This window comes from Fusarium graminearum, chromosome 3 (assembly GCF_000240135.3).
Source record: "Fusarium graminearum PH-1 chromosome 3, whole genome shotgun sequence".
In the NCBI taxonomy this organism is placed as follows: Eukaryota; Fungi; Ascomycota; class Sordariomycetes; order Hypocreales; family Nectriaceae; genus Fusarium; species Fusarium graminearum.
Window position 1 is genome coordinate 2,490,302 of NC_026476.1, and position 25,498 is coordinate 2,515,799.

The window sequence follows — 25,498 nt, forward strand, 5'->3', positions numbered from 1 at the left end:
CTTGCACAAGTTCCTTTGTAGCGGAATCGTATTTGGATTGTTTTAGTGAAGCAGCAAGGAGACGAGCCGAGACCGAGAATATGCGAATAGCTGATTCTTCATCGGGGTTCAATACGCTCTTCAGTGTTTGAAACCACTGGCATGCTTCTTCGTATTGGCGATCTGTTTGAGCTGCGACGCCTAGAAGCTGATAGAGCAAAGTTAGGGGAGATTCGGACGAAGTCTTGGCTTGTGACTTTTGAGATCCCATAAGATCCATAAGTTGCTGGAATGATGTAGCAATCAGGTCATAAGTTGGTCCATTTGCAGAGGGATGTCGTCGAGTATATGCGCGTACGCAGCGAGAAAAGGGCGAGAGTATGTCGTCGTCGATGCTTCCGCGATGGCCAGCCATTTTCCACCACTTAAGCTGAGCTTTAAAGCACAACACTTGCAGCTTGAAAGCTGAAGTGGGGGAAGGGCTCAGTCGGATTTCGGTGGCAACTTGGTCCTCCTTGCTGGACACACTGGGTGCGAATGATAGAATCGTCTGGGACAAAGATGCCAGTTGCCGAGCCGCCTTTTGGGTTTCCTTTTTGTCTTTAGCTCCCAGTCTCTCATACAGTGTGACAGGTGAGGAAAGGTGAGATTCCTCAAGGAATGGTAGTGCTGCTTCGATATGGCGTGGCTTTTTGGAATGCGAAATCCATCGTAGCACTTGGAACTGACATCCTGTGACTACGGCGAGCAAGTTGTCGGGGACCTTGTCGCCATAGTCGAGTAATTCCGCAATAACTTGAGCTGCTGTTTGCGCCTCGCTTGATGTAGGTTTTGTTGCCTTGCTGACCCCAGAATCCAGTCTTCGTTTTAAGATTCTCAGTTCCTTCAGCGCTTGGTCCTGGAACCCCAGAGTCAGAAGCTTGCCAATGAATGCTGACATTCCATTCTCGAGCTGAAAGTCTGTCTGTGTGGGCTGGACGGAGCCAATAGTTGATCGTAGGAAGGAAAAGGCGGTGCGCGCGCACTCCACAACTGCAAGACATCCTGTCGATTGCGGTGGTGGTTGTGATGTTGCCTTTGATGTGACATTCGGTGAAGTAGCGACTCGGTTCAAGGTTCGTGGCTGCAGCGGTGACAAGGGCGCGGATAGGGACCTGCGTAGTCTTCGAGGGGCAGAAGGGTTCTTCAAGTCGCTTTGAGATGCTTGTCGCTTGCTAGGAGTCGTGGGAACCGATGGTTTTGCAGCCTCGTTTAAGGACTTGATGCAAATGTTGATGACATGCGTCGCGAGAGCAGCACGGTCTTTGGGAGGTAGCTGTTGTTTGGCTGGCGCCGCCTTTTTCGCCTTTGAATTTGTCGCTGTCTTTGATGTCGTTGTTGAGTTGTCTACGTCCAGTAATAACAACTCTTTGAGCGTCACAACGGTCGCTGTTGTGCATGTTGAGGTGGACGTCAGGGCCGTCTTGACCGCGTCGGCCTTTGCTTGTAGTGAAGCCATTGTATATTATGTGTGTAATTTCGTTACCATACCGTCGTGAAACACCAAAAGCTCCCTATATGGGGGTACAATACGTATGTTGGAAAACAAAAGGTTTCAATTCTACAATCCGCAATGGTTAATCATTAGTAGGTAGGTTTAGTCCCTGTTTAGGTATCCGTAGTCTAGTCTAGCCCCGGAATTGGCAAACAGTGGCGGTTGTCTGGGGCAACTATCGGATCTCGGATCGAATGGCCCGTGCTTTCAACTTTTTGGTAGAATCTTTGTCACTCTTTGGGATTTGAGCTAACGACATCACTTGCTGTAACAGCTTCAAATCGACAAAGATGTCGCTACGAACACTTCCGATTCGGCTAGGTCAGATTCGAGCAGCTGCGCTTGCACTGAGAGCGTCTCATTTATCCAAATTCGGAATTCGATACTCGAGCACAGCCCCTGTAACCATTGCCGATGGCCAATTCTGGCGTTCCCTTATACCGAAGCCTTTGCGAAAGGAAAACCGTCAATTGAGGAAGAAATCGAGAGAATGGAACCCGGCGACGTTTTTTATTGTCATATTTCTTCTCATCGGATCAATGTCGATACAGATGATTGCGCTACGAAATTCTTTTGATCGATACATGCGACAATCAGAGGCTAGAATTGCGTCTTTGCGGGAGGTTGTCGAGAAGATTCAACGGGGAGAAACGGTTGATGTTGAGAAGGCACTCGGCACTGGCGACCCTGGAAGGGAAGCGGATTGGGAAGAAAGTAAGAACAGCATCAAAGATATCAGGGGGGCATGTCACTAATGAATCTCTGCAGTGCTCAAGGCCATTGAGCGTGATGAAGCAAATCGCAAAGCGAAACGGGAGAAGGCTGAGCGAACTGAGCCTACAACCGTAACTGCAACTGCAGCACCGGTTACCGAAGTGCAGAATACTGAACCTGCTCACACTGCACCAGCAAAGCCAAAAGGCGGAAGCTTCAAAAACTTCTTTTAGATGTGAATGGATCTAATCTCATGGATGGGTAGTAGTGTACAGATGCATGGATTCTAAGAAAGCATATCCTTGAAGATGCCAGGATTTGCGATGGAAGCTTGCAGCGAGGCCTTTCTTGGTGCCTCTGCCGGTGCCATATTATTGCGCAGGGCGGAGAGGAGAGCAGGAAGGAGATCGTCTGTCGACAAAGCGACTCTTACGCCTTGCTCGCCTCGTTGGTTCGGGTCCATATCCGCAAAAAACTTATCCTCGCCCCTGATACCGCCCATGCTGATAACAGCGATGGGCATGCCCCGATCCTGAGCTCGTTTGGCAAGTCGCCAAGCCGAATAAGTGGCAAGCGAGGTGCCAACCACGACCAGCTTTCCGGCATTATCGATGGCTTCTTCAGCCGCGTTCTTGACATGGCTGTCAATACTCTCGCCAAACATGACTACAGCAGGTTTCAGAATGCCAGCTGTGCTGGGAAGCTTCCAAGCCCCATCCGCGTCGGCTTGCACAACGTGTTTGTGACCGTCTGAGTTCTTTGGCGGGTGAGACAAGCATTTAGGACAAGGCGGGTATCTGAAAGTTGTGTAGGGGGCGTCTGGCAGGTCAACATCACCGTCGGGATTGACCTTGAGGCCTTTGAACCGACGTTCGACTGGGTCTTCAGTATCTAGCGCCCCCGACTCGAGGGCTTTCTTGAGTAGCTCAGCCCATCGGGGGTTGAGGCTGGCCAGCTTCTCTTGGAACTCGTTCCTGGAGAATTCGTTCCTACAGGTGGTGCAGACAACAGCCCTTAAATACCCATGTAACTCTAGAGTTGATAGATTAGGATGAGCCCTCGGGTGAAATGAGTCAACATTCTGAGTAATAACACTTCGTATTAGACCCAAATCTCCCAAATCCCTTATGGCATAATGTCCACTATTTGGTGACGCTTTTCGTAGATTCGACCAGCCTAGAAAGCTACGAGCCCAATACCTCTTTCGAGATTCATGGCTCTTGAGAAACTCAGGGTAATAGATGGGACGATATGTTTTGTTGACCTTGTAAGTGCCTTTGACGCCTCGATAGTCTGCTAGGCCAGAAGCAACTGACAGACCTGCACCTGTGAGAACAACGGCCGAAGAGGGCAGATGTCTCGGAGATGGAGCAACGAAGAAGCGATGAAGCGCAGCAATGGCTCCAGGAAGGGTAGAGGCTGAAGTTGGTGCTATTACTGAGGGCAAGGGAAGGTCCGTGTAAGGGATCCTAAGCAGAGGTTTGCTCATTGGGGCCAGGTTTATTCCAGAGTCGTAGTTCAAGGATTACTCGATTTAGTAACGATCAAGGCGCAGTTGTAGTGGAATATTCAACTGCTGACGAGGCTGTTACCAATTGCTCGTGGAGGATTGGTGGAATGCGGACCTGATGAGGCGCAAACTGACTCTTGGCCAGTAAAGATGAAGTGTTATCCGGGGGTTGGACTGTAGGGCCGAAAGTACACAAGTCAATAGCGTGGACAGACAATTGAAGAAGTGGTTACGAGGTACTGAATGGCTTCACAATTGAGCGACAGGGATTAATTATTCTTAGCCAGAGAGCGCGTCATTGGTTTCAGGGACGTTTCTCAGCCTTGCTATTGTAGACAGGCTAGAGTATAGGTAGCAACGAATCCCTGTGGCTTAGGAGGATCCAAAAAGACGTAGGGATGGGAGCAAGCACAGCTGGCTATGCTTGTGGTCCGAGCGCCCTGTACGCTTTGAAGACCTATGTGTGAAGCTACTGGGTTAGAGGTTAGTAGTCAATTCCTCCCCCACATTCCGAATCAGACGTAATGATAGAGGACTGTTGTGGCATTGAGCCAGCTCTAATAATTCATGGGAGTAATTAGTAGTACATTCGTAAAAATGCAAGGAATCAGAAGGCTTGACTAAACGATGCAATAGAAGCATTGACACCTAGGCATTTGAAAGAGCACAACAGAGCTGAGCTTAAACAATAGATACAGTCCAAGTATATGCTCTGTACCTAAAGTTAAGCTGCAAGAAACTTGGCAATCGATAGAACCTGACTAAAGATCTACCTCAGCGGTCAAGGGCAATTCCGGAGACCGGAACGTTTGGATACCATATCAGGCGAGGATGTCGTAGATAGTGGGTTCACTTTACTTGACTGGACTGGACTGTATTTGGCCTTGTCTTGTCTCAATGGGTGTCGTTTCTTTCTCTCTTTCTCTACTAATTGCCGCAATCAACTTTTTTTATTATCAATCAGTGGAGTTTAAGGCTGTGAGCTGTCTGAGCTGATAATCTCGATAATCTCGATACTGTTATTTCTTCCGTCTTTCCCTCCGACGCAACTCAATTCAACTCAATTTACTGATCAAATACTCCGAGCTGTTTGATCCGCATTCGACCGAGCCATATCGGCTTATTGAACCAATTCCGAAATTTGAAACTCCGTTAACGGGCATAACGTCAACAACAACAGCAGCACCAATTCTGTATTGCCTCTCCTTTCCTTCTTTTTTCTTTTCTTTTCTTAACTGTGCAACGCAACGACGCAACGATATATAACTTTTACACGCAATCAATTATCCACTGGAAGTCGGCTCTTCTCCCACTTTACGGAAACCCTCCAATCTCGGATATATGAGTCTCCCGCAGGCCGGGCGTCCCATGGGGCCAGGCGTAGGCGTAGGCGCAGGCACAGGCACAGGCACAGGTGGAAATATAGGACGATTGGTAGTGGGAGTGACGTCGCCAATAGCCACAGCGCAATGTCGCAGCGCTCACAATACTAGCAGTCGCAACCGTGGCTTTGCCTCGTGGGGGCATCCAAGACACCCTAATGTCCTCCGTGTCTCTCCTCAAAATACATGTCGTGGCCAGATGCTTCTTCTGCGTTCAAATACTGGCCCTCGCCTTCCCCACGTCGCTTGTCCTCGCCGTTTACGCGCTTCCATCGTCGCTGCACTATCAACTTGTGCATACCTGGCAGCCTCGTCTAAGCTCTCGACCCACCACCAAGCGTCGCCAAATACCATCTCCTTTGTTCGTCCTTCAACAAACTCTCTACCGCATCTAGCATCTTTTCGCACCAGACTTCAATCGACGCCATCTCTTGTTGAAGCTTCAATGTCCCAGGTACGATCGCATACCGACTCAGGTCGTGACCAGAAGGATGGTCATCAACATGACCATAGCCATAGCCATAGCCATGGCATTTTAGGGGGCCACCATCACCATCACGACAACGCCTACCTAACATCGGGCAACAAGGACGACCCGGGCGTCCGAATCACTCGCATCGGCTTGGTCTCCAACTTGGGCATGGCAATTGCCAAATTTGCCGGCGGATATGCTTTCAACTCAAAAGCTATGACTGCAGACGCTTGGCACAGTATCACTGATCTTGCATCTGATATTTTGACGCTCGCCACGGTCACATGGAGTCTGAAGCCACCAACAGACAGGTTCCCTATGGGCTTTGGCAAGGTTGAGAGTTTAGGTTCATTGGGTGTTTCCAGCATGCTATTGTTTGGAGGTTTATACATGGGCTGGGACAGTGGCATCAGTCTCTACGGTCACTTTTACCCCGAAGCAGCACATGACATCCTCGCGCACGCTGGACACGGACATAGCCATTCTCATGGAGCCGCAGCACTTGGTATTCCAAGCATGCACGCAGCTTGGCTCGCGGCAGGAACCATCCTGATTAAGGAATGGCTATATCATGCGAGTAAGTTTTGTCCACTCATGAGACCAACTGTATTGAAGAACGGAAATTGACCAATCGTAGCAATGAAGGTTGCGCGCGAACGCAGATCTTCGGTTCTCGCATCAAACGCTATTCATCATCGAGTCGACAGTTTGACGGGCTTTGTCACTTTGGCTGCCATCATAGGAGCCAACATGATGGAGAACGCGGCGTGGCTGGACCCCGTCGGTGGCCTCCTCATCTCAATCATGGTTATTCAAGCTGGTGCCGGAAACACTGTTTCTGCTTTTCGTGAACTAGCGGACCAAGGTATCGATGATGATATCAAGTCTTCGGTGTCAAAATATGCACACAAGGCGTTAAAAAATGTGGCAGAAGGGCATGAGGTTGCCCTACGTGAAGTGAGCGGCATCAAATCAGGCCAGAATTATCTCGTCGATCTTGAGATGACAGTACCTGGAGCGTGGTCTGTCGACACAACACAGCAGGTCGAAGATGCAGTGCGAACACAAGTAGGAGGCAAGGTACGCGGTGTGCGAAGGGTCCGCATCCGATTCTCACCAAAGGAGGCAACTTCCAAGGCCAGGTTTGACGACTTCATTCCCGGTACTGTGGTTCTACCCCCAGAGACAGAGGAGGATGCGTCCGATGCAGAAGCAGAATCGAACCACGATCACGCTCATGGCTTGAAATCAAACAGCAACCAAGACCATGGCGACGGCCTTAGAAACAGAAACAAGAATTAGGACGGAGGAAGCTTAACAACAAAGCGAATCTCGATTTGATGTTGATTGTAGCCACGTGCTGCATTTTTATTCTCATTCTTTGCCCTTCTGGCCCACCGAAGCCGACCTTGTTAACGACTGAGGTTTAGCTGCCGGTCAGTGGAGTCTGGCTAGGCGAGCTGAACTGAAGAGCGACTACCTGGTCAAGGAATATGAGATGGGAATACAGCAATAGCTGGTGGCTGTTGACCTGACGGGCGAGAAACACCAACAGCATATGCATGCGTGCATACACAACGAGTGCACACCTATTTTTATTGCTCTTCTCACCGGATTAAAGAATCCTGCTGTGGTAGAAATTGACTTGGAGCGGATGTAGGGATGCAGGGGCATTATAGACCCCCCGAAAGAGTAGGCACGAAAAACATTTCCGCAGCTATACAACATAGATGGAGCAACTAAGAACGAATGACTGCATCGATACCCAGATAAGATAGCCCTTTGGATATGGTTTGCTTTGCCCATTGAGCTTTGTACGCGAAGAATGCAAAGGAGGGAGAAGAAAAGAAACATGCATGCCATTCTTTGTGGTGTTCAGCTTGGATGCGCCCCAAACAGGAGTTAAAGGACTACTCTATATATAGATGCAGATTAAACAACAAGAAAGGGAATATTAGATAACGAAAAGAAACGGATACCTTGTTTTAACAGCTGGATGAACTCATGCATTTGAGCCTCATGACTGTAGTCAAGTGTCCGACTACAGCCTGTGCACCCACCCATCTCTCACGGAAACGGTATGCAAGTCTCTATTTACCTTTGGGAACAGCTGTTCATCATGACTGAGCTAGTCAGTGAGAAATTAATTCTTCTGCACCTGAATTGGTCTTTGTTACACCCCCTAACGTTGTTGAACTGTCGAGACTGTCGTTACAAGCGCTCGTTGCCTATTGGTGCTCCATTGAGTCTTGGAGGTCACGGGTTCTATTGGCCGGGATCTAAGAGATGGGGGTGAAATTTGAGATGGTTCTTGAAGTGTTTAGGCTAAATGCGAACAGAATGCTGGAATTGATGAAAAGAATGAGTGCCTTGAAGAGGAAATAAATTATTTCCTGCAGATGTCTTTATTTCACAAAACGTATAGCAGGCGAAGAGGTCTTCTATGTCCTTAGGTCCTGCAACTCGAAAGTTGGATAACAACGTCGATCAGTGGGAGACCTCTTGGCGTAGGCGTCTCTCTGTGTTTGTCGATATTTTATTAAAGTATATTGAGTTTCTCTTTCCTTTTGATAACTACATCGACAGTTGTCTTGTTCCACACCTCCACCCGTTTCATCCGTATCGTGACTTGTCTCAATGTTTGTTGTGTGGTGTTGAGTGTCGTAAGGTCGATGATATTCCTTTCTATACACGCCCCTCCTTCGTCCCCAGGCTGCCATATTGTCGAGCCTCCAGGGTTCGAAAAACTGGGGTTAGTTTCGCGGAACATGACATTGCCAAATTGCAAAAGCAGAGCAGAGCACTTGTAGCGGAGACGAAACCCCACGTTGATATGGACGATGGAAACTGAGAGAAAGTCTCCATCTTTTTTCTTTCTAGGGAAAAGACTACCTATTAACATAGGCATGCTAAGATTGACCAAGATGTCATGATAGATAACCATAATGACCTAAGTAGCAGAGGAGGCTGCTATTATTTTGATCACTATCAATCCAGGAACAAGGACTCCAAAGCAACTGTTGAAATAGAGTATAAAATGTCGGGATACGGATATAGACCCCCGGACATGCAACTGTGCTCATATGACCTCTGAGCCCAGTATTGGCGTGTTTTTTCTTCTTATTTTTGACTTTGGATAAATTGGCTGAAGAGAAAAGAAGAGGAAGAACAAATCCAGCCATTCTTATAGTGTTGCGTGTTTAAAACTCGGGCGTTCTCACATGAGTCTGGAGACCATTACTATGCTCACACCTCAAGTTGCCATCTGAAGTTTTCTGATGCATGTTACCCACTGAAGACACTCTTTTAGTGTGTCTATCTCTCGTTCTTCCCTGCTGAGTTGAGGGTGGCGGTCTAACATGATGCAGTTACCGGCAGTGAAGCATATTGTACTGTACCTTACCTCAGCTAAGGCAAGGTACGACAGTATAAAGCCCAGCTCGTGGCTTTTTTCCTGGCGTTTTCCTCAGTCTCACTCAACTCAATTCTACCTCCAACTTACACACTTTGGTCACTCATTGGTCGTTGTGTTGCCAACCATACCTTTATAAATTTACAGGGCAGATCTGCTAATCTTTACGGGGCCTGCGATTGACATCCCCTGTCGTCATAGCTGCTACCATTAACGTCGCTGTAGCTGGCGGTCTTGGATAGTTTCCTATCTCTCAATATCTTGACTGATTTCATACGTACCAATCTATCAACTTGAAGCAATTTGCAATGCCGTTCCTCGCTCGAGACAACTCTACAGACAAGTCTGCGGACTTTAAGCCTCTGTACCTCGGCTTTGATCTGTCGACGCAGCAGCTAAAAGGCACGTCAAATAAGCCAGCTACCCTCAGCAATATGTTCCCAGGGCAATTAGCTAACATCATATCCAGCTCTCGTCGTCGACTCAGACCTCAAAGTCATTGGTGAAGCCAAGGTCGATTTTGACAAGGACTTTGGCCACAAATATGGCATCAAGAAAGGTGTCCACGTCTACGAGGAGACAGGCGAGGTCTACGCACCCGTCGCCATGTGGATGGAGTCTGTAGACCTCGTTCTTGACCGATTGGCCGAGGCTATGCCTGTCCCTCTTTCTCATATTCGCGGCATCAGTGGCTCTTGTCAGCAGCACGGCAGTGTCTTCTGGAACGGCCACGCCTACGAGATCCTTCACCACCTCGACCCTCGTCTTCCTTTGGTTGTTCAGCTGCCACAGGCACTCTCGCATCAGTGGTCGCCCAACTGGCAAGATCAGAGCACCCAAACCGAATGTGATGCCTTCGATGCTGCGCTTGGCGACCGCCAGAAGCTCGCCGAGGTCACTGGAAGCGGTGCGCACCATGTATGTTAAGTTTCGGGTTGTAGATCAGAACTAATACTAACATGTACCTCAGCGTTTCACAGGAACTCAAATTATGCGTCTCAAGAAGGACCTCCCAGAGATGTACGCAAAGACTGCTCACATCTCTCTTGTCTCTTCATGGCTCGCATCCGTCTTCCTCGGTGCCATCGCTCCCATGGATGTTAGCGATGTCTGCGGCATGAACTTATGGGACATGTCCCGCCAGACTTTCAGTGAGCCTCTTCTCGAGCTCGCTGCCGGTAGTAAGCGTGATGCCCTCAACCTGAAGAAGAAACTCGGCGAGCCCTGCATGGACGGCGCTGCTGTTCTGGGTTCTATTTCACCCTACTTCGTGGACCGCCATGGCTTCCACCCCGACTGCCAGATCACACCTTTCACTGGCGACAACCCCGGAACTATCCTCGCTCTCCCCCTTCGACCTTTGGACGCTATTGTTTCCCTGGGCACTTCCACGACCTTCCTCATGAACACGCCCAAGTATAAGCCTGATGGTGCTTACCACTTCTTCAACCACCCCACAACAGAAGGTCATTACATGTTTATGCTTTGCTACAAGAACGGAGGTTTGGCACGCGAGCGAGTTCGAGACCAACTTCCTAAGCCCGAGAACGGTCCCACTGGCTGGGAGAACTTCAACAAGGCCATTGAGAACACTCCCGCCCTCGGTGCTGCCAAGGATGACGAAAGGCGCAAGCTAGGTCTGTACTTCTACCTCACTGAGGTGGTGCCAAACATCCGTGCCGGCACTTGGCGATACTCGTGTGAGCCTGATGGCTCCGACCTTCAAGAGGTAAATGGTGGCTGGGATAAGGAGACTGATGCCCGAGTCATTGTCGAGTCCCAAGCTCTCTCCATGCGTCTGCGCTCCCAGAACCTTGTCGAAAGCACTCGACCTGGTCTACCTGCCCAGCCCCGTCGCATTTACCTCGTTGGTGGTGGCTCTCTAAACCCAGCCATTGCTCGGGTTATTGGAGAATCCCTCGGTGGTAGTGATGGCGTTTACAAGCTCGACGTCGGTGGCAACGCCTGCGCCCTGGGCGGAGCCTACAAGGCTCTCTGGGCTCTTGAGCGCCAGCCAAACGAGACCTTTGACGAACTTATCGGCAAGCGATGGACTGAGGAGGGTAACATCCAGCGAATCGACGAGGGCTACCGTGAGGGAGTCTACCAAAAGTACGGCAACGTTCTCGGAGCCTTTGAAGGCCTGGAGAGGAAGATTCTCGCCGAGCAAGCTGTAGATTCAGACAACGCAAACAAAGAAGTGCAGGCAAGCGGTTGATTTATTTCCAGGGTATCTAATGTCTAAAAAGGAGGAGTTTGTCTAATGTCATTTATCTAACGTACTTGCTCATGAAGCGTCTGTGGAAATCGGAACGGAGGAGATCCTAGAGAGTTCGAGTTAGCGGATGTCGTCTTATTTTGAACGATCTTTCAGATAGGAAGGGGAAAATGCATATAGAAAGAAGCTGGCAAGATGCTACACAAAAATGGAACAGGTAAGAAAAAAAGACTTACGTTTACGAACTCCTTCTTCTTGCCCTTCTCCTCTGTGCCACGAGCTTGGTTCTTGAAGACCACATCATCGTCCCAACGGCGCTTCATGTTGAAATCTTGCTTGTTGAGGAGAGGATTTCCAAGCGCAATGTTTCGTTCTCGGGCATCCTCTTCTTCTTTGAGTCGCTCTGCCTCCTGCGATGTGTGTTAGTCCTAGCCTGTGCAATGTTGAACGATCGCGTAGACATACCTCTTTCTTCTTTCTCTCTTCTCGCTCTCTTCGCACGCGATCAAGCTCTCTCTGTAGTTCCGCATCGGAATCATCATCGCTATCATCGTCGTCGTCGCTATCCTCCTCGTCCTCCTCACTGTCGTCATCGGCATCGATATCTCTTGTCTCTGCTAATATCCGTCGTCGCTTCGCTTCTAAATCCTCTCCCTCTCCATCGCCGCTTGGAAGCGCTCGTTTGGCGCCACCAGAAACGCTGGCCTCGTCGTCTTCATCGGCATCGTCGATCAGGGCAGGGGCACCGTTCTTCTTGGTGAAATGGGTGGCTTCAGCGGCGAGGAGCTCGGCAGCGAGGTCGCGGGTAGGTTCGTCAGCGTCGCCACCTTGACCAGCCTGACGATACTTCAGTTGGGTATGGGCTGGTAGAAGGCGTTGATGGTAGGCAGGGCCACGGAGGGCTTCTTTGCCACGGGCCTGCAAAAGTCAGCATGCGCCTGTTTTGATACAACAGATTTACGAACCGGATCGAATGTAGGTCTGTGAGCGGTAGTCATGGCGACAATTCCTCGATCTTTTTTATTGAAAGAATTATAGTTTTACTGTTGATATAAAGTCTTGGAAACTGCCGACGCGATGCGTGCTCACTCAAGAAGCAGACGTGCCATGCCATAAGTGGCGATTCACCGCCCGGCAGAATTTCTTCAATGTTTGTCTCTGTCTATTACGCTTTGGCATCCTATAGACACAGCAATGCTTTCACGACATTTTTTTTTATACATAAAAATAACATCCAGCCATGCCGCGTGAAGCCGAGCCTTCTCTCTCTGAGAAGACATTCCTTGCTCAGGCCCTAAACGAGGGTTTGCGGTTAGATGGGCGCAAATTCGACGAATTCCGACCTCTTGAGATCACTTTTGGAGATGAGTATGGAGTGGCAGAGGTGAAATATGGAAAAACAAGGTAAAACAAGAATCGTCGAGAAAATCTAAACAACCGCTGACGCATTTCTCAGGGTACTAGCCAAGGTCTCAGCTGAGGTGACTGTGCCATACACAGACCGTCCTTTTGACGGAGTTTTTACAATCACATCAGAACTCAGCCCCATGGTTGCTCCTTCATATGAGGTCAACCGCCCTTCACTCGAGGAGGTTCTTCTCTCTAGGCTTCTTGAGAAGACAATTAGGAGATCGGGTGCCCTGGATACCGAATCACTATGTCTCATCGCCGGCAAAAAGTGCTGGTCTATTCGAGTTGATCTTCATGTCCTTGCCCACGATGGCAACCTTACAGATGCTGCCTGCGTAGCCGTTATTGCAGCCCTTCGACATTTCCGTAAGCCTGATTCAAGCATCGAAGGGGAAACTCTCACTATCTACACACCTGCCGAGAGAGAGCCCGTGCCTCTGAGCTGGCTCCATTCCCCATTCTGCGTCACGTACAGTTTCTATGGCGAGGACGGAAGTCAAGTTCTTGTCGACACCAACTGGCTTGAGGAGAAAATGCGCGTTTCCCACTGCACATACAGTCTCAACAAGCACGGTGAGATCAGCCAGATCTCCAAACTAGGAGGAAAGGCCCTGGATGCGCCGTTGTTCATCCAGTGCGCTCAGGGTGCGCTCAACCGATCCAAGGATCTCTCTAACATTGTGGATAACAAGCTTGCCGAGGACGCAAAGCGAAGGGACAAGGGAGGGCTCATGGCAGAGTTGACGGCCGAGAACGATAGGTGACGCTAACACTTACAGCTCAATGCCGATGAAAAGCAATAAGAATAAGGAAAATAGAAACCATGATACCCCGCAGAGAGATTACCATGTGCTCCCCATGCTTCGAGATTCATAGAAGTGATTTACTGATGCTCAAACCAACACCAAGTACATACGCCAGCCAGACCGGTCTATCCCAGTCATTGTCATCGCTCATAAGCCACATTAATTGCACACAAGAACCCTCAAGGTCGATTAGCTACCGCATAACGGGCGGCCGAGACTCCTTGTTCCATTGCACTCGTGTCCTCACCCATTCGATAGCTTCTCGGACTCCGTCGCCTGTCAGAGCGCTCAGAGCCAGCACACGCGAATCGCGAACGGCGGAGCCCTTGTCTCCCTCCATGACCTTCTTGACTAAACCTTCCTTGATTCGTATTGTCTCGACACAGTCCTCACGGTCTTGCTTGTTTGCCAAGATGAGAAGTGGTACGCCTTCGGTCTCGGTGTGTTGTAGAACGTCTTCGAGGACGAGACGGCATTCCTCCAACCTGCCCAGGTTTTCGTCGTGCTCGATATTCCCGTCACCGATATCTGTGCTGTCGATTATAAAGACTATAGCATGGCAACTCGTGTAGTAGCTCTCCCAAAGCTTGCGCAGGGAGTGCTGTCCGCCTACGTCCCATAACTTCAGGTACATGTCCTGCAGCGGTATTGTTGAAACATTCTGACCCACGGTAGGTACTGTTTTGAGTTTCGGATCGGGTCTGTTTGGTAAAAACATAGACTTGACTTGTTCGTGAAAGGTTGTTTTGCCAGCATTGTCGAGACCTAGAAGAATGACCGAGTATTCTGGAAGGGAGATGTTAGCACAGGCTAATTCCAAAGAAGAGAGGCGGTAGGTATTTGTACCGACCTTCTTTACTCGTTGCATAGAGGTAGAGTCCTTTGGCGAGATGGTACATTATTGTCGCGGAGTCCACAGCTGGAAAACAGAAGTATTCAATGTCGAGTCTTGTAGGTAAGAGGTAGATGCGACAGTGTTGACGTTGAGTGAAGATTATCCCTTGCGGTTCCAATTTGAAATGTTTATGTATGGAGCTGCACGAGCTTCTGTCTTAGGTGGACGTGGTCTCTGTCGCGGGGGTTTAGTTCCAGTAGGATTTAGTGGATGGAGCCACTGAAGAGCCTCATTAAAGATGTCCTGTCCCCCGCCAACAGCCCTGGCATGGGCACGGACAGCCGATGAGCCCCGCTGACTTGCATGGAGTTGCACAACCATTCAAGATCGAGTTCTTGTTTGAGATCACAGGGTACAAGTTGTGGCAGTTTATCCTATTCAAAGTCCTATCGCTTTTGTTTGGCTGCCAAATTACCTGTTCTTTGTCCATATATCAAATAGAGGTTGGTGTTGGTTGTCTTGGTACTAGTGAATAACTGGAGCGTGCTGGGTTGGTATGTAGTATCTGAGTTAGACCCCTTGACAAAAGACTCTAGACGACCTCACTTCAAAAGGTGTACATAGACAAATTCAAGCTTATTAGGTATGATCGAGTAGAAGGATCAGGCCTGAGCTTGATCTGATGACATTCCAAATAATTGTGCTACTTGTCAATAACACAGAAGCCATGGCTGACCCCAGGTAAAGAGGTAGGCATCAATTAATGACGGCAATGAGTAGCCAATCAGAGTATTGCTCTATTGAAAGCTGTCGCCTTTCATCTCCTGCGCCTATCTTGACTACTTGCTGGCCCACCTGAGCTTAGGTATTGGATCCAAGCTTCCAGGGCAGGGCCATCGCATATTCCAACCATCCCTCTCTACCCAGATACAGACAGCTACATCGACTTCTTTCTTCTGACGTTTCCAATAGTCGCTGCCTTGACATCGTCTCCCTTGCCTTTTCCGCGTCATCACCAACTGTACAATCCGAATACTGCTTCTCTCTCGCGCTCTCGCTCCTTTGCGAATGTTCTCAGTATCGCATTTTACGAGGTTCGCGCAGGGAGTCTCCCACTTGATCTCGCCCTAAGCGAAGCGATCGCGATATAATCCCCAACACTTCCACGACTTTCGTCAATTCGTATACGGACGGTTCTTTCGCAATGGCTTCGGCAAAACTTGTCGGAATGGGCTTCGAGCTCCTTAGTATGCTATATCCCGGTCTGACTTGACTTCCGCGACATAACGGCTGACGTATTGAACATAGAGCGAGCCACCGATGAAGAAGAGACCGACCCCGAGGGTGTGTTTCCCCACGCAAGACATGGACGATTCGATATACCTGGACAATTACTGACGATGACCTCCAGAGGGCGATTCTGCCCAGAAGGAACTGTTCGCAGCATGGGCGCTCTTTATCTCGATTATGCTGCTCATCGTCGCCTTCTTCACCAGCTATATGCTCCAGATGAAGAAGGTCACTGCTATACATGAAACCGTTATATCTATTTTCGCCGGTATGATCCAGAAGCCCGTCGTCATGCGATCAAATACTTACACCCTTTTTTCTCATAGGAATGGTTGTTGGGCTCGTCCTCATGATTTTTGGTGGCGACTCCATCCGAACCATGATCAGCTTCGACTACCAGATCTTCTTCAATCTGCTACTGCCACCGATTATTCTCTCTTCGGGCTATGAGCTGCATCAGGCCAACTTCTTCCGGAATATTGGTACTATCTTGACATTCGCCTTTGCTGGAACCTTCTTGTCGGCTGTTGTTATTGGCTTCATCCTGTACTTGTTTACTCTTATTCCTGGATCCCTGGAAATGTCCTTTGTCGATGCGATTTCAGTCGGCGCAACTCTCTCTGCTACCGACCCTGTTACTATTTTGGCTATTTTCAACGCTTACAAGGTCGATCCCAAGCTGTACACCATCATCTTTGGAGAATCCATCCTGAACGATGCCATTGCCATTGTCATTTTCGAAACTGCGCAAAAGTACAAAAAGGGCGAGGCTGCTGGCCTCAGCATCATCAGTTTCTTTGAAGGTACAGGTATCTTCTTGCTGGTCTTCTTCTGCAGTTTGTTCATAGGCTTTCTTGTCGGTGTAGCCACAGCGCTTCTGCTCAAGTTCACCTACCTCCGCAGGACCCCCAAGATCGAGAGTTGCTTGATGGTTCTGATTCCCTATGCTACTTACTTCTTTTCTCATGGCCTTCACATGTCCGGTATGTCACCTCGAGTCCATCTTTCCACCCAGATTCTAAACTCTATGCAGGTATTGTGTCGTTGCTTTTCTGCGGCATTACCCTCAAGCATTATGCCTACTTTAACATGTCGCGACGAACTCAGCTTACCACCAAGTTCATCTTTCAGATCTTGTCGCAGTTGTCTGAAAACTTCATCTTTATTTACCTGGGACTGGCTCTCTTCACCGACAACCATCTTCAGTTCCAGCCTCCTCTCATCATCGTAACTATCCTGGCCGTTTGTGCTGCTAGATGGGTCGCTGTATTCCCCTTGTCCAAGGCTATTAACTGGTTCATCCGATACCGTGCCGGTAGACGAGGGCAGGAGGTTGGTGACGAGCTGCCTTACAACTACCAGGCTATGCTTTACTGGGCTGGCTTGAGAGGAGCTGTCGGTGTGGCCCTGGCTGCCTTACTCACTGGCGAGAACTCCCCTGCACTTCGGGCCACTGTTCTAGTCGTGGTTGTGCTCACCGTCATCATTTTTGGAGGCACCACCGCTCGTATGCTTGAGATTCTCGGAATCCGTACCGGTGTTGTTGAAGAGGTTGACAGCGATGACGAATTTGACATCGAAACATTTGGCGGAGGTCTTCAAGTCAAACGATCAGGAACAGGCATTGGTTACAATCCCCGCAGGAACGGCAGCGTCGCCCTTGGCAGCCTCGAAGCAGGCCAATCTGCTAGTTATGTGTCGGGCGCTTCGTCTCCGCACACGGGCGGCCGTCCTACAAGCAAAGTACGAAAGAACTCTATACCCGAGAGATCTGACCTTCTTCGTCATAATGATGATTCAGATATCGGTAGCGACATTGACGTCTCCGATTTACCACCTCCAGCTCGCCGCTCACCACTTCCACGCTCCAACACTGCTACTCCATCCCGTGTTGATAGTGCATACGCGACTCCTATATCGGAGACACCTGGAGGTCAACCAATCACTGCATCCAATGCAATCCGGCAACTCTGGACCTCGGAGGATCCTGCCAGTGTATTCCACCATCTCGATGAGGACTTCATCAAGCCCAGATTGCTTCTTCAGGGAGACAGTTCCAGAGGCGGCAATGGTGGACCTAGCTGAATGGGTGTATATATATAGTGAATGATGGAATCATGTGTTTCCCATTCCAACTTGGGTGGGCTGTACTGTATCATCATATGTATGTGCATGACCGGCGTTAGATTTTGGTTGTATAGAAATGTATTCATAATAGATAAACGATTTCGTCAGACCCCTTCATTTCGCTATCGTCAGTCAGGAATTGTACATGTCACGGATATATATGAGTAGATTGTAATATGATTTGAATAAGGGGGTTAAGTATTTTGGTTGCCCTAAACGAGTAAGGACTTTGTGAGGCTATCTACCTATTTTCATGCCTTCAACTAATATGATTAATGGATAATCTACACATGCTCTCCAACTTATGCCTTCAAACCTCGACCCGTCCGTTGCTTCATACGCAGTTACGCAATCGTACAGCCAGAATCGTTATGCTTCCGCTTTCGCTCAAACGCTTTTCATGATAAGACAAACACCAAGATCGATCGCTCCAAGTACACCAAACCAAGCCAAACCCCGTTGCCCCAGAACCCCCAACAAGAAAACTTTGTAACTTTGCCAACTTTTCCACTAGCCAGCCGAGGGTGTGGCGCTACCGCTCGCCTGTCTCTGCTGCTGCTGCTGCTGCTGTGCTTGATGCTGGGCCTGAGCGTGAGCGTGAGCCTGGACCTGTTGCTGAGGCTGCTGTTGTTTCGCCTGCGCTTGCTGCTGTTGAGATTGTTGCTGCTGGGGTTGATGTTGAGCTTGATGAGGTTGCTGATGTTGTTGTCCGGGGCTGCCCGCTGCCGCACTTGCTTGCTGCTGCTGTTGTTGTCGAAGCAGCGCGGCATATTGGTGAGGGCTAGTTGTGGCTGCAATACTTCCAGCAAGTCCGCCTTGACCACCAGCCGTGCCAGCAGCAGCATTCATTGCAGAGCGTTGCGCCATCATGAGCCGTGTTAAATGTTCCGTGGCCATCTGGCGCGCCTGTTCAGAGGTAAGGCTAGAGTTCTTAGCGCGATATTGTGCCTCAAGCTGGTTAAGTTGAGCCTGGATAGCTGCTGGGAGTTGCGTTTGTGGTCGTGGGGCTATTGAGCCTGCAGGGCCGGATGGCATATGGAGACCGTTAGCCTGTGGGGAGCTGAGATTGCCTTGGTTGAACTGAGCCATCATCGCCTGCGCATTATTAAGGAAACTCTGTTGGTTCATTGGATTGCTGTTGATGCCATTTACACCATTCATTGCGTTCCGCATCTGCGCAGGAGGACTCTGCTGGGCGCCTACCGCCCCTTGACCAGGGGTACCAGGACCTCCTTGAGCGTGCATCTGTGCAGCCCGTTGCTGTTCGGAGATGCGCTGGGCACGCATCATCAAGCTAACATCAGGCGGAGGATTCGGCATAGGCATACGGTTGTGTTGCCCCTGCATTGCTTGCATTGCCTGCATTTGAGCCTGTTGAACACTGTTCATCTGGTTGGGCGGCACAAGTCCACTAGCCATGTGAGCCGGCACACCTCCCATGCTAGCAGGAGCAGGTGATTGCATAGGCATTCGTGGACGAGCTTGCCCTGTAGCGGCTGCAGCGGCGGCCGCAAGTTGGTTAGGGACATTAACACGGCCAACACCGTTCATACCGTTGGCTGCCGCTGCCGCAGCGGCGGCCGCAGCAGCAGCTTGTGCCGAGTTCTGGCCAGCCTGCACAGCTGCAGGAGTACCAGCCGCCATCTGAGCAGCTTGACCTTGAGCTCTGGCTTGCAAAACAGCCTGGGAGGATGTCAGCTTTTTGCTTCCATTGGGCCGTGCTACTGTGTTACTTACTCGTCTTTGAGCCTCTTGCCTTGACGCGAACTGCGCCATCTTTTCTGCCAGAGCTTGATCTCTTTCGTAACGTAGCCTACTGTATTCTCCTGGTGTTTTCGTTGGGCGTTGCGATGCCGACTCATTAGTCTTTTTGTTGGCAGCGTTCTGCGATGCCGTGTGTTGCTGCTTCTGTGCTGTGGTCTCCCGTTTCTTTGCCAGTTTCCGCATGGCATCAAGCATTGTGAGATGCTTCTGATTGCGTCGCCTCTCTACTCTGAAGGGAATGGATTGATGCCTTCGTCGCCCAGGAGTAACTGCTCCGTTGGCTTGGTTAACCTGCTGCTGTGCCATCGCCTGGTTCTGTATGTTAATCATGTTCTGGGCTGTATTGATACGGCCCATGTAGGCTTTGAAGTACTGTGTTTTAGACATGTCCGCTGGCAGTCCTTCCAGATTGATCCACCTCTCAAAGCATTCCCAAGGAGTGCGTCTCTCCGCACCAGAGTTGAAAATAGATCTGGGTGCAAGTATACTAGAAATGAGAGACCAATTATAAGAATGTTCCCGGACAAGGCTCCGAAGTTCGTCGTCCTCGGCAATAGTCCATTGTGATGGGCTGCGACATTCGAAGAAACTTTGAGAGGGCATGGGGTATTCCGAAGGTGGCCGGAATTGATGGCCAACATACAAGCGATCGCGAATGTGCTTCATCTCAGGGTTAAACAAAGCAACCTCATCGGTGGCTGATGGTAGGGGAAGACTGGGTGTAGAATCGCTGCTCACAAAACCAGCCTCGCCTTCGTCGTCAGAATCTTCGTTCTGATAATTATATCGACTACGCTTTCTCGGTGGGCCATCTGAAACCAACTTCATGTGGCCCTCGACATACTTGCTCAAGGGCAGAGCTGGTCGTCGCCAATGAGCGTCGGGATCCCATTCGGGGCCTGTAAGATCGAACTTGGGGACCTGAAGAGGTGCTCCAAACATTGGGAGCTCTTCCAAAAGCTGGTCTGCAGCGGCAGTTCGGCGTAGACCAAAAACGACATCCTCGTCTTGAAGGTTGAATATGGCGGATGGCGCTATTGTCTCTGGAAAGTCTTCGATTAGGTCATCGAGATTGTCGATAGATTCGACATCTTCGCTAGAAACGAGATCGGGGGTTAAATGGTTTGTGCCCTCGGCGTCAACCATGGCGACATCGCTTGCTGGCTTCATCTTGGGGGGTACAACAGCTTGGACTTGCAGTGTCTTCCGCTCCTCAGGGGTAGCTTCATGCCATTCTGCACAAGCATATGCAAGATTCTTGGCTACAGCTCTCTTCCATTTTCGTTCCTCTCGGAAATCTGTTCGCATCCATTTCATTTCTTGAAGCACAACGTCCCAGTGAGACGGGGGTCGAGTGGGCTCAGGACAGCGTTTGGGTTGCCGCAGAGACCATTTATCGTGCTGCTGAAGATGGTAGACGCGCCTCAAAACTTTGCATGCTTGGTGGTCCTGGATGGCCAGGTTGGCATCCGGCGTTGTAACTGTCTTGTTGGCAGTATACAAGATTTTCTCGATCGGCTGCATCCACGATGAACTGCCAGCAAAGCCCTGAACAAAAAGAGGGGTGTAGTAGTCTTCGGTCGGAAGAATCGTGTCATGTTGGCTGGTCACCATCGACTTTTCTTCGCCCTTCTTGGACTGCTTACCAAACACAACCGTCGAGGGCTGACTGCGAGATGCCTGTCTTTGATGAGCGGAAATGTGACGGTGTCTTAGGGTTGGTGATTTGGGAGTAGAAGTTAAAGGAGTCAGCTGATGGTTTGTGCTCTTATTGGTAGAAATGTGTTCCAGCGTCGGGGTTTGACGAGGGGTCACGCCAACAATTTCACTGACAGACTTTGGACGCATTGCCCCAGACGAAACCCTAGTGACAGCGCGCTCAGCCTTGGGCGGCGAATTTTGACGAACTGGCTCAGGGGGTGTAGCGACCTCAGCTATATGTGCAGGTGTAGGCGAGGACGGACCGGTGTCGGCTGCATCCAACTTCTCAAGTGATATGGGCGCTCCGATTTGACTTTCAGTACTTGCTTTAGGTTCGGGAGCATCCACATCCATCTGTTCAGGGGCCTCTTCTTGGCTGTCTGGAATTTCCTTACTACCTGAAATTTCTGCAGGTGCACCGGTTGCTAAAGCGGATTTCGCATCAGTATCGAGTATCTGTTGGGCACGCTTCTCCTCAACCTTTTCTCCAACCGTGGGCGCAGCTTTGACAACCCTGTCGTCAACATCCGACATGTTAACATCCTCGGACACTGGCGCTGATATGGCAGTGTCTGCCTCCTGGCTAGTGCTTTCTGAGTTCAGTGCTGCCTCGTTCTCCGCTGCGACATTCGATCGGATAGATTCTTGGAGAAGCTGGGCTTCGGCAGAGTCAGGGGGTGCTTCCAATACACGGTCTTCCAAGTCTTTGGTTGAAGGAGCTCGAATATCACCGTCTTGATGACTCTGATGGTATTTGTCTGTGTCTCTCTCATGGGTACCATCCTCAATCTTTTTCTGTTCTGCTGGCTCGACATACTGTGGCCCCTCATGCTCCGGACTCGTATCTGTAGAAGCATCATCATGCACCGCAGGTGTAGTCGCACTTTGGGCCGTTGAACCAGGCGAAGATAAAGCGTCGGCGGAACGAGTAACATCGGCAGAGGGCTTAACTGTTGAGGGAACACCTGTGGTTACAGCAGAATCCCCAACCCCATGACCAGACTTCACTGACGATGTTCCAGTCTCAACATGCTCGCCCTTTGTTCCTGTCTCAAAGGTGACTTGAGGTTGGCGCGGTACCGATGCGACTTCATTTGGGTCGCTACGGTCCTCTTCGTTCGTTATCGAATTCGCATTGGCGCCGGTGGAAGCAGGAACATCTGGAGAGGTTGTCGGTATCGGCTTTTCAATCGCATCGGCAGGTGGAAGTACAGCTTGAGTGTTCTTGGCAGGTGGAGGAACAGGATTGGCGGTTGTAGCTGACTCTGTTGAAGTCTCGGGTGTGTTAGGTCTTGTTGAAGTAGCAGCAGCATCGGATTTTGTAGATAAAGATGCCCTGTTAGACTGTTGTTCGTCCTGCGCATCCGTTACATGAGATTTATTTGAATTCTCCGACGTTTGCTTCGGCACAGATTCATTCGCAATGAATATCGACTTTGCCAGAGATTTCTTGAGCACTTCTAGCGAAAAGGTTGGCCTCGTGGGGATGCTGGCTTCATTGAGCGTCTTGCTTCTATACTGGCATTAGCATGTTGTAGGCATTGGCGGCACGATGCACGCGGAAATCAATTCTAAAAAGCGCGTGTTCAATTTGCATAACGTACTGGTTGATATCGTTGGCTTGCAAGAATTGCCATTCGGCTGGTGTTGTGGTCGGCGCGTCTGGGTTGGTCAAGACTGGGTGCGGCAGACCCTCGGACTGTGTCGCAACAACGAACAGTTCGCGAAGCTTTCGCTTCCGCGACGTCACAATTGAACTGAGGCAAGTTAGCACGCCGAAAAAGATATCGCCATGATCGGAAAAATTAGCTCTTTCGTTTGGGCTTATACTAACCTGCACTCATTGCGCTTTGATTGAAGCAGCCTTGATAGATCGGCGGCTCCGACCTCAGTCATAGCATCGACGGCCGCGACATCCGTTTTGGGGTGAAACGGACGTTGCAAGAAATAATTTGAAGTCTCCTGAGATGAATGCACAGGTTTTTGACGATGAAAAAGGTTGTTGTTGATTGATTTTGGGGTGTCGATGTTGAGGGCGACGTCGCTGGAGGGCGTCAAATTTTCTGTCTCTGGGGAGACGATACTGTGGTGTTTTGGTGGTTTGCAGCTCAAAGCGCTGAATGCAGTAGAGTTTAGGTGAAGCACGGGTACATGGGGGACATTGAACGCTGGGGAAGGTATCGGAAGAGACTAGAGAGTGCGGGACTGGCGGTGGATTAGGGGGGGCAATCAACCAGGCTTGCAGCAAATAGTGGGTGTAGCGCGAGTGGTGGGTAGGAGAAGTGAGGATCAAGGTTTGGGATAAGGCCAAGGTTTGTGGAAAACGAGATTCAAATTTCTGGTCCAACATCTATTGTTTGCACTGTGCTAAAATTGTCCAACCGCTGCGCCAAGTGCACTCACGAGCGCGAGGGGCTACAGAAAAAGGGGTAGAAGTCCTAGGACAGCACGGTATGTTGGTGCATGTCAAGCACCGTGTCCACTACGCTCATATTTGTTAGAACAGTCATTTAAATCTCCACCACGTACATTAGACTACTGTATGTATCCTTTCTCATGCTTGTAACCTATAAAAATAAGCAAGTGCATGTGCATGTGTACGTGTAAGTGAAGGCGAAAGTGCATTTTGCGTGCAATTATCCGTACCATATACAGTATTTTCTTTCAATCCTCTTCCACCCTGTCATCCACAGGACTGAATATCATATTCTCTCCCACTTAATCCATGCTTTCATCTAGGGCGATCAATAACAAACAGTGTACCACTACCTATAGATACCTAGGCAGCTAGGAAATCAACGTACAGTTCACAGGAACTTATCGTTTCCGGGCATTGAGCCTTCAGGCATGTGCTAACGTATATCCCAAAGTCTGTCCTGGTACTAAGTTATGATGGCCTTCATTTCGCGATATTGCACACAATGATAGTCCTTCAAATTCGTAAGAAGTAGCTTCTTATCTCAGCACTGCATGATGTTTTGACATTTTACTTAACAATGAGCCTTATTACGTAGCGACTTTGATTCTGCATTGACCGCTTGATCGGGTCCTCAATAAGGTACTTCTTCATAAGTACCTCTTGTCATTCAGCCACTCTCCAAGAAGAATAGGCCCGCCACAACCTATGCATGCGCCACAAGACTCACGACTGCCTGCTTCTGACGTCTTTCAAAATTTATCTATCTCCTCTGCCTCGACATAGATGCATGTGTATTTGCGCTTATCAACAAAACGACTTGCCAAAAATGTCAGAACAAAACAAACCAGCAGCACCACGGATAGCAATCAAATTCAGTGCTCCTTCAAATAACAGCAATTCAAAAAAGCTCGCAAGACCAAATCCGCCGTCGTCACTAGGGAAGAGACCGCGACCACACGCTCTAGGAGGAGCATCTGATTCCGAAGACGACCAAGATGACCACCGTGGACGGCATGAAAAGATCACTGGCTTCGGTGCCGAGGGCGCAGAAACAGAGCGCAAAGCGAAGGACCTAAGGACAGAGAAAAAGGACTACGTGATTGCTCGACAAGCCAATCGCGACTGGAGATCAGAGGCCAAAGCGCAGAGAAAGGGAAAGAATCTGCTTCCCGAGGAGGCCAGGGCTCAACAGGCCGGAACAACAGTCGAAACAGAACCTGCAGACCAGGATAAGGGTTTGAAATGGGGTCTGACAATCAAGGAGAAGACCGAGGACGACAAACAGGATGCCGATCTGGACCGCAACGACGAAAAGACCCCCATCCAGGACGATAACGATACCAAACCATCTCCCAAACGATCAGCAGACGATGAAGCTATAGATGCGCTACTAGGGAAGAAGGAGGAAGAGGAAAAGGTTATCCATCCAACCGAAGAGGACGCCTACCAACGCGACATCCAAGATGCCGGCGAAGCGTCTACTCTGGACGACTATGAAGCCATGCCTGTAGAGGAGTTTGGCGCAGCTCTCCTACGAGGTATGGGCTGGGATGGTAAGCCTCGCGGCACAGTAAAAGAAGTCAAGCGACGTCCAAACCGGCTCGGTCTTGGTGCCAAGGAACTTAAAGGGGAGGAGGACCTCGGCGGGTGGAATCAGAACGGGAAAAAGAACAGGCGACCACGCCTGGACGAGTACCGCCGAGAAGAGAGTAAACGAAAGGAAGGTCGTCGACATGAAGACAGTTACAAGCGCGATCGTGAGCGGGAAAGGGATCGAGACAGTAGGCATGGGCATCGCGACCGTGACCGTGACCGTGATCGTGATCGTGATCGAGACCGCGAAAGAAACAGAGACGACAGACACCGAAGCCATCGAGATCATGATCGAAGACGTTGAGACAATTAAATCAGCATTGCAATATTAA

The 25,498-nt window shown here is 49.8% G+C and overlaps 11 protein-coding genes across 11 annotated transcripts; 6 read left to right on the plus strand and 5 right to left on the minus strand.

The window, feature by feature from the left end:
• Positions 1-1,803: 1,803 nt before the first annotated feature.
• On the plus strand, positions 1,804-2,460 carry FGSG_12750 (uncharacterized protein; the record flags this gene model as incomplete). Its single annotated transcript, XM_011325748.1, has 2 exons — positions 1,804-2,227; positions 2,282-2,460. 2 exons carry the CDS (start codon positions 1,804-1,806, stop codon positions 2,458-2,460), a joined length of 603 nt encoding a protein of 200 aa, XP_011324050.1.
• Positions 2,461-2,513: 53 nt separating this feature from the next.
• On the minus strand, positions 2,514-3,716 carry FGSG_05505 (uncharacterized protein; the record flags this gene model as incomplete). The annotated part of the gene is made up of 1 exon (XM_011325749.1): positions 2,514-3,716. One exon carries the CDS (start codon positions 3,714-3,716, stop codon positions 2,514-2,516), a length of 1,203 nt encoding a protein of 400 aa, XP_011324051.1.
• Positions 3,717-5,564: 1,848 nt separating this feature from the next.
• Positions 5,565-6,893, plus strand: FGSG_05506 (uncharacterized protein; the record flags this gene model as incomplete). The annotated part of the gene is made up of 2 exons (XM_011325750.1): positions 5,565-6,168; positions 6,229-6,893. The coding sequence occupies 2 exons, from the start codon at positions 5,565-5,567 to the stop codon at positions 6,891-6,893; spliced, it is 1,269 nt and encodes a 422-aa protein (XP_011324052.1).
• Positions 6,894-8,130: 1,237 nt separating this feature from the next.
• Positions 8,131-8,535, minus strand: FGSG_12751 (uncharacterized protein; the record flags this gene model as incomplete). Its single annotated transcript, XM_011325751.1, has 1 exon — positions 8,131-8,535. The coding sequence occupies one exon, from the start codon at positions 8,533-8,535 to the stop codon at positions 8,131-8,133; it is 405 nt and encodes a 134-aa protein (XP_011324053.1).
• Positions 8,536-8,950: 415 nt separating this feature from the next.
• FGSG_05507 (uncharacterized protein) lies at positions 8,951-11,221 on the plus strand (the record flags this gene model as incomplete). The annotated part of the gene is made up of 4 exons (XM_011325752.1): positions 8,951-9,009; positions 9,151-9,197; positions 9,473-9,921; positions 9,974-11,221. The coding sequence occupies 4 exons, from the start codon at positions 8,951-8,953 to the stop codon at positions 11,219-11,221; spliced, it is 1,803 nt and encodes a 600-aa protein (XP_011324054.1).
• On the minus strand, positions 11,205-12,254 carry FGSG_05508 (pre-mRNA splicing factor cwc15). The gene is made up of 4 exons (XM_011325753.1): positions 12,187-12,254; positions 11,687-12,139; positions 11,458-11,631; positions 11,205-11,327 (listed from the first exon to the last, which is right to left on the minus strand). Exons 1-4 carry the CDS (start codon positions 12,217-12,219, stop codon positions 11,274-11,276), a joined length of 714 nt encoding a protein of 237 aa, XP_011324055.1. The 5' UTR covers positions 12,220-12,254; the 3' UTR covers positions 11,205-11,273.
• A 207-nt stretch (positions 12,255-12,461) lies between these two features.
• FGSG_05509 (uncharacterized protein) lies at positions 12,462-13,395 on the plus strand (the record flags this gene model as incomplete). Its single annotated transcript, XM_011325754.1, has 2 exons — positions 12,462-12,625; positions 12,678-13,395. The coding sequence occupies 2 exons, from the start codon at positions 12,462-12,464 to the stop codon at positions 13,393-13,395; spliced, it is 882 nt and encodes a 293-aa protein (XP_011324056.1).
• Positions 13,396-13,630: 235 nt separating this feature from the next.
• FGSG_05510 (uncharacterized protein) lies at positions 13,631-14,336 on the minus strand (the record flags this gene model as incomplete). The annotated part of the gene is made up of 2 exons (XM_011325755.1): positions 13,631-14,223; positions 14,288-14,336. 2 exons carry the CDS (start codon positions 14,334-14,336, stop codon positions 13,631-13,633), a joined length of 642 nt encoding a protein of 213 aa, XP_011324057.1.
• Positions 14,337-15,221: 885 nt separating this feature from the next.
• FGSG_05511 (uncharacterized protein) lies at positions 15,222-17,816 on the plus strand. The gene is made up of 5 exons (XM_011325756.1): positions 15,222-15,519; positions 15,581-15,616; positions 15,684-15,830; positions 15,889-16,545; positions 16,596-17,816. The coding sequence occupies exons 1-5, from the start codon at positions 15,477-15,479 to the stop codon at positions 17,645-17,647; spliced, it is 1,935 nt and encodes a 644-aa protein (XP_011324058.1). The 5' UTR covers positions 15,222-15,476; the 3' UTR covers positions 17,648-17,816.
• A 383-nt stretch (positions 17,817-18,199) lies between these two features.
• FGSG_05512 (uncharacterized protein) lies at positions 18,200-23,712 on the minus strand (the record flags this gene model as incomplete). Its single annotated transcript, XM_011325757.1, has 6 exons — positions 18,200-19,372; positions 19,427-22,667; positions 22,759-22,911; positions 22,989-23,270; positions 23,558-23,569; positions 23,684-23,712. 6 exons carry the CDS (start codon positions 23,710-23,712, stop codon positions 18,200-18,202), a joined length of 4,890 nt encoding a protein of 1,629 aa, XP_011324059.1.
• Positions 23,713-24,399: 687 nt separating this feature from the next.
• On the plus strand, positions 24,400-25,470 carry FGSG_05513 (pre-mRNA-splicing factor SPP2; the record flags this gene model as incomplete). The annotated part of the gene is made up of 1 exon (XM_011325758.1): positions 24,400-25,470. One exon carries the CDS (start codon positions 24,400-24,402, stop codon positions 25,468-25,470), a length of 1,071 nt encoding a protein of 356 aa, XP_011324060.1.
• Positions 25,471-25,498: the final 28 nt, after the last annotated feature.

Bases quoted from the DNA above. Each gene is read 5' to 3' on its own strand.
- FGSG_05508 (XM_011325753.1), bottom strand. From the start codon at position 12,219: ATGACTACCGCTCACAGACCTACATTCGATCCG. The intron at 12,140-12,186 runs GTTCGTAAATCT...TGACTTTTGCAG, and splicing joins ACAGACCTACATTCGATCCG to GCCCGTGGCAAAGAAGCCCT. The intron at 11,632-11,686 runs GTATGTCTACGC...CACACATCGCAG, and splicing joins AAGAGAGAAAGAAGAAAGAG to GAGGCAGAGCGACTCAAAGA.
- FGSG_05511 (XM_011325756.1), top strand. From the start codon at position 15,477: ATGGCTTCGGCAAAACTTGTCGGAATGGGCTTCGAGCTCCTTA. The intron at 15,520-15,580 runs GTATGCTATATC...TATTGAACATAG, and splicing joins AATGGGCTTCGAGCTCCTTA to AGCGAGCCACCGATGAAGAA. The intron at 15,617-15,683 runs GTGTGTTTCCCC...GATGACCTCCAG, and splicing joins AGAAGAGACCGACCCCGAGG to AGGGCGATTCTGCCCAGAAG.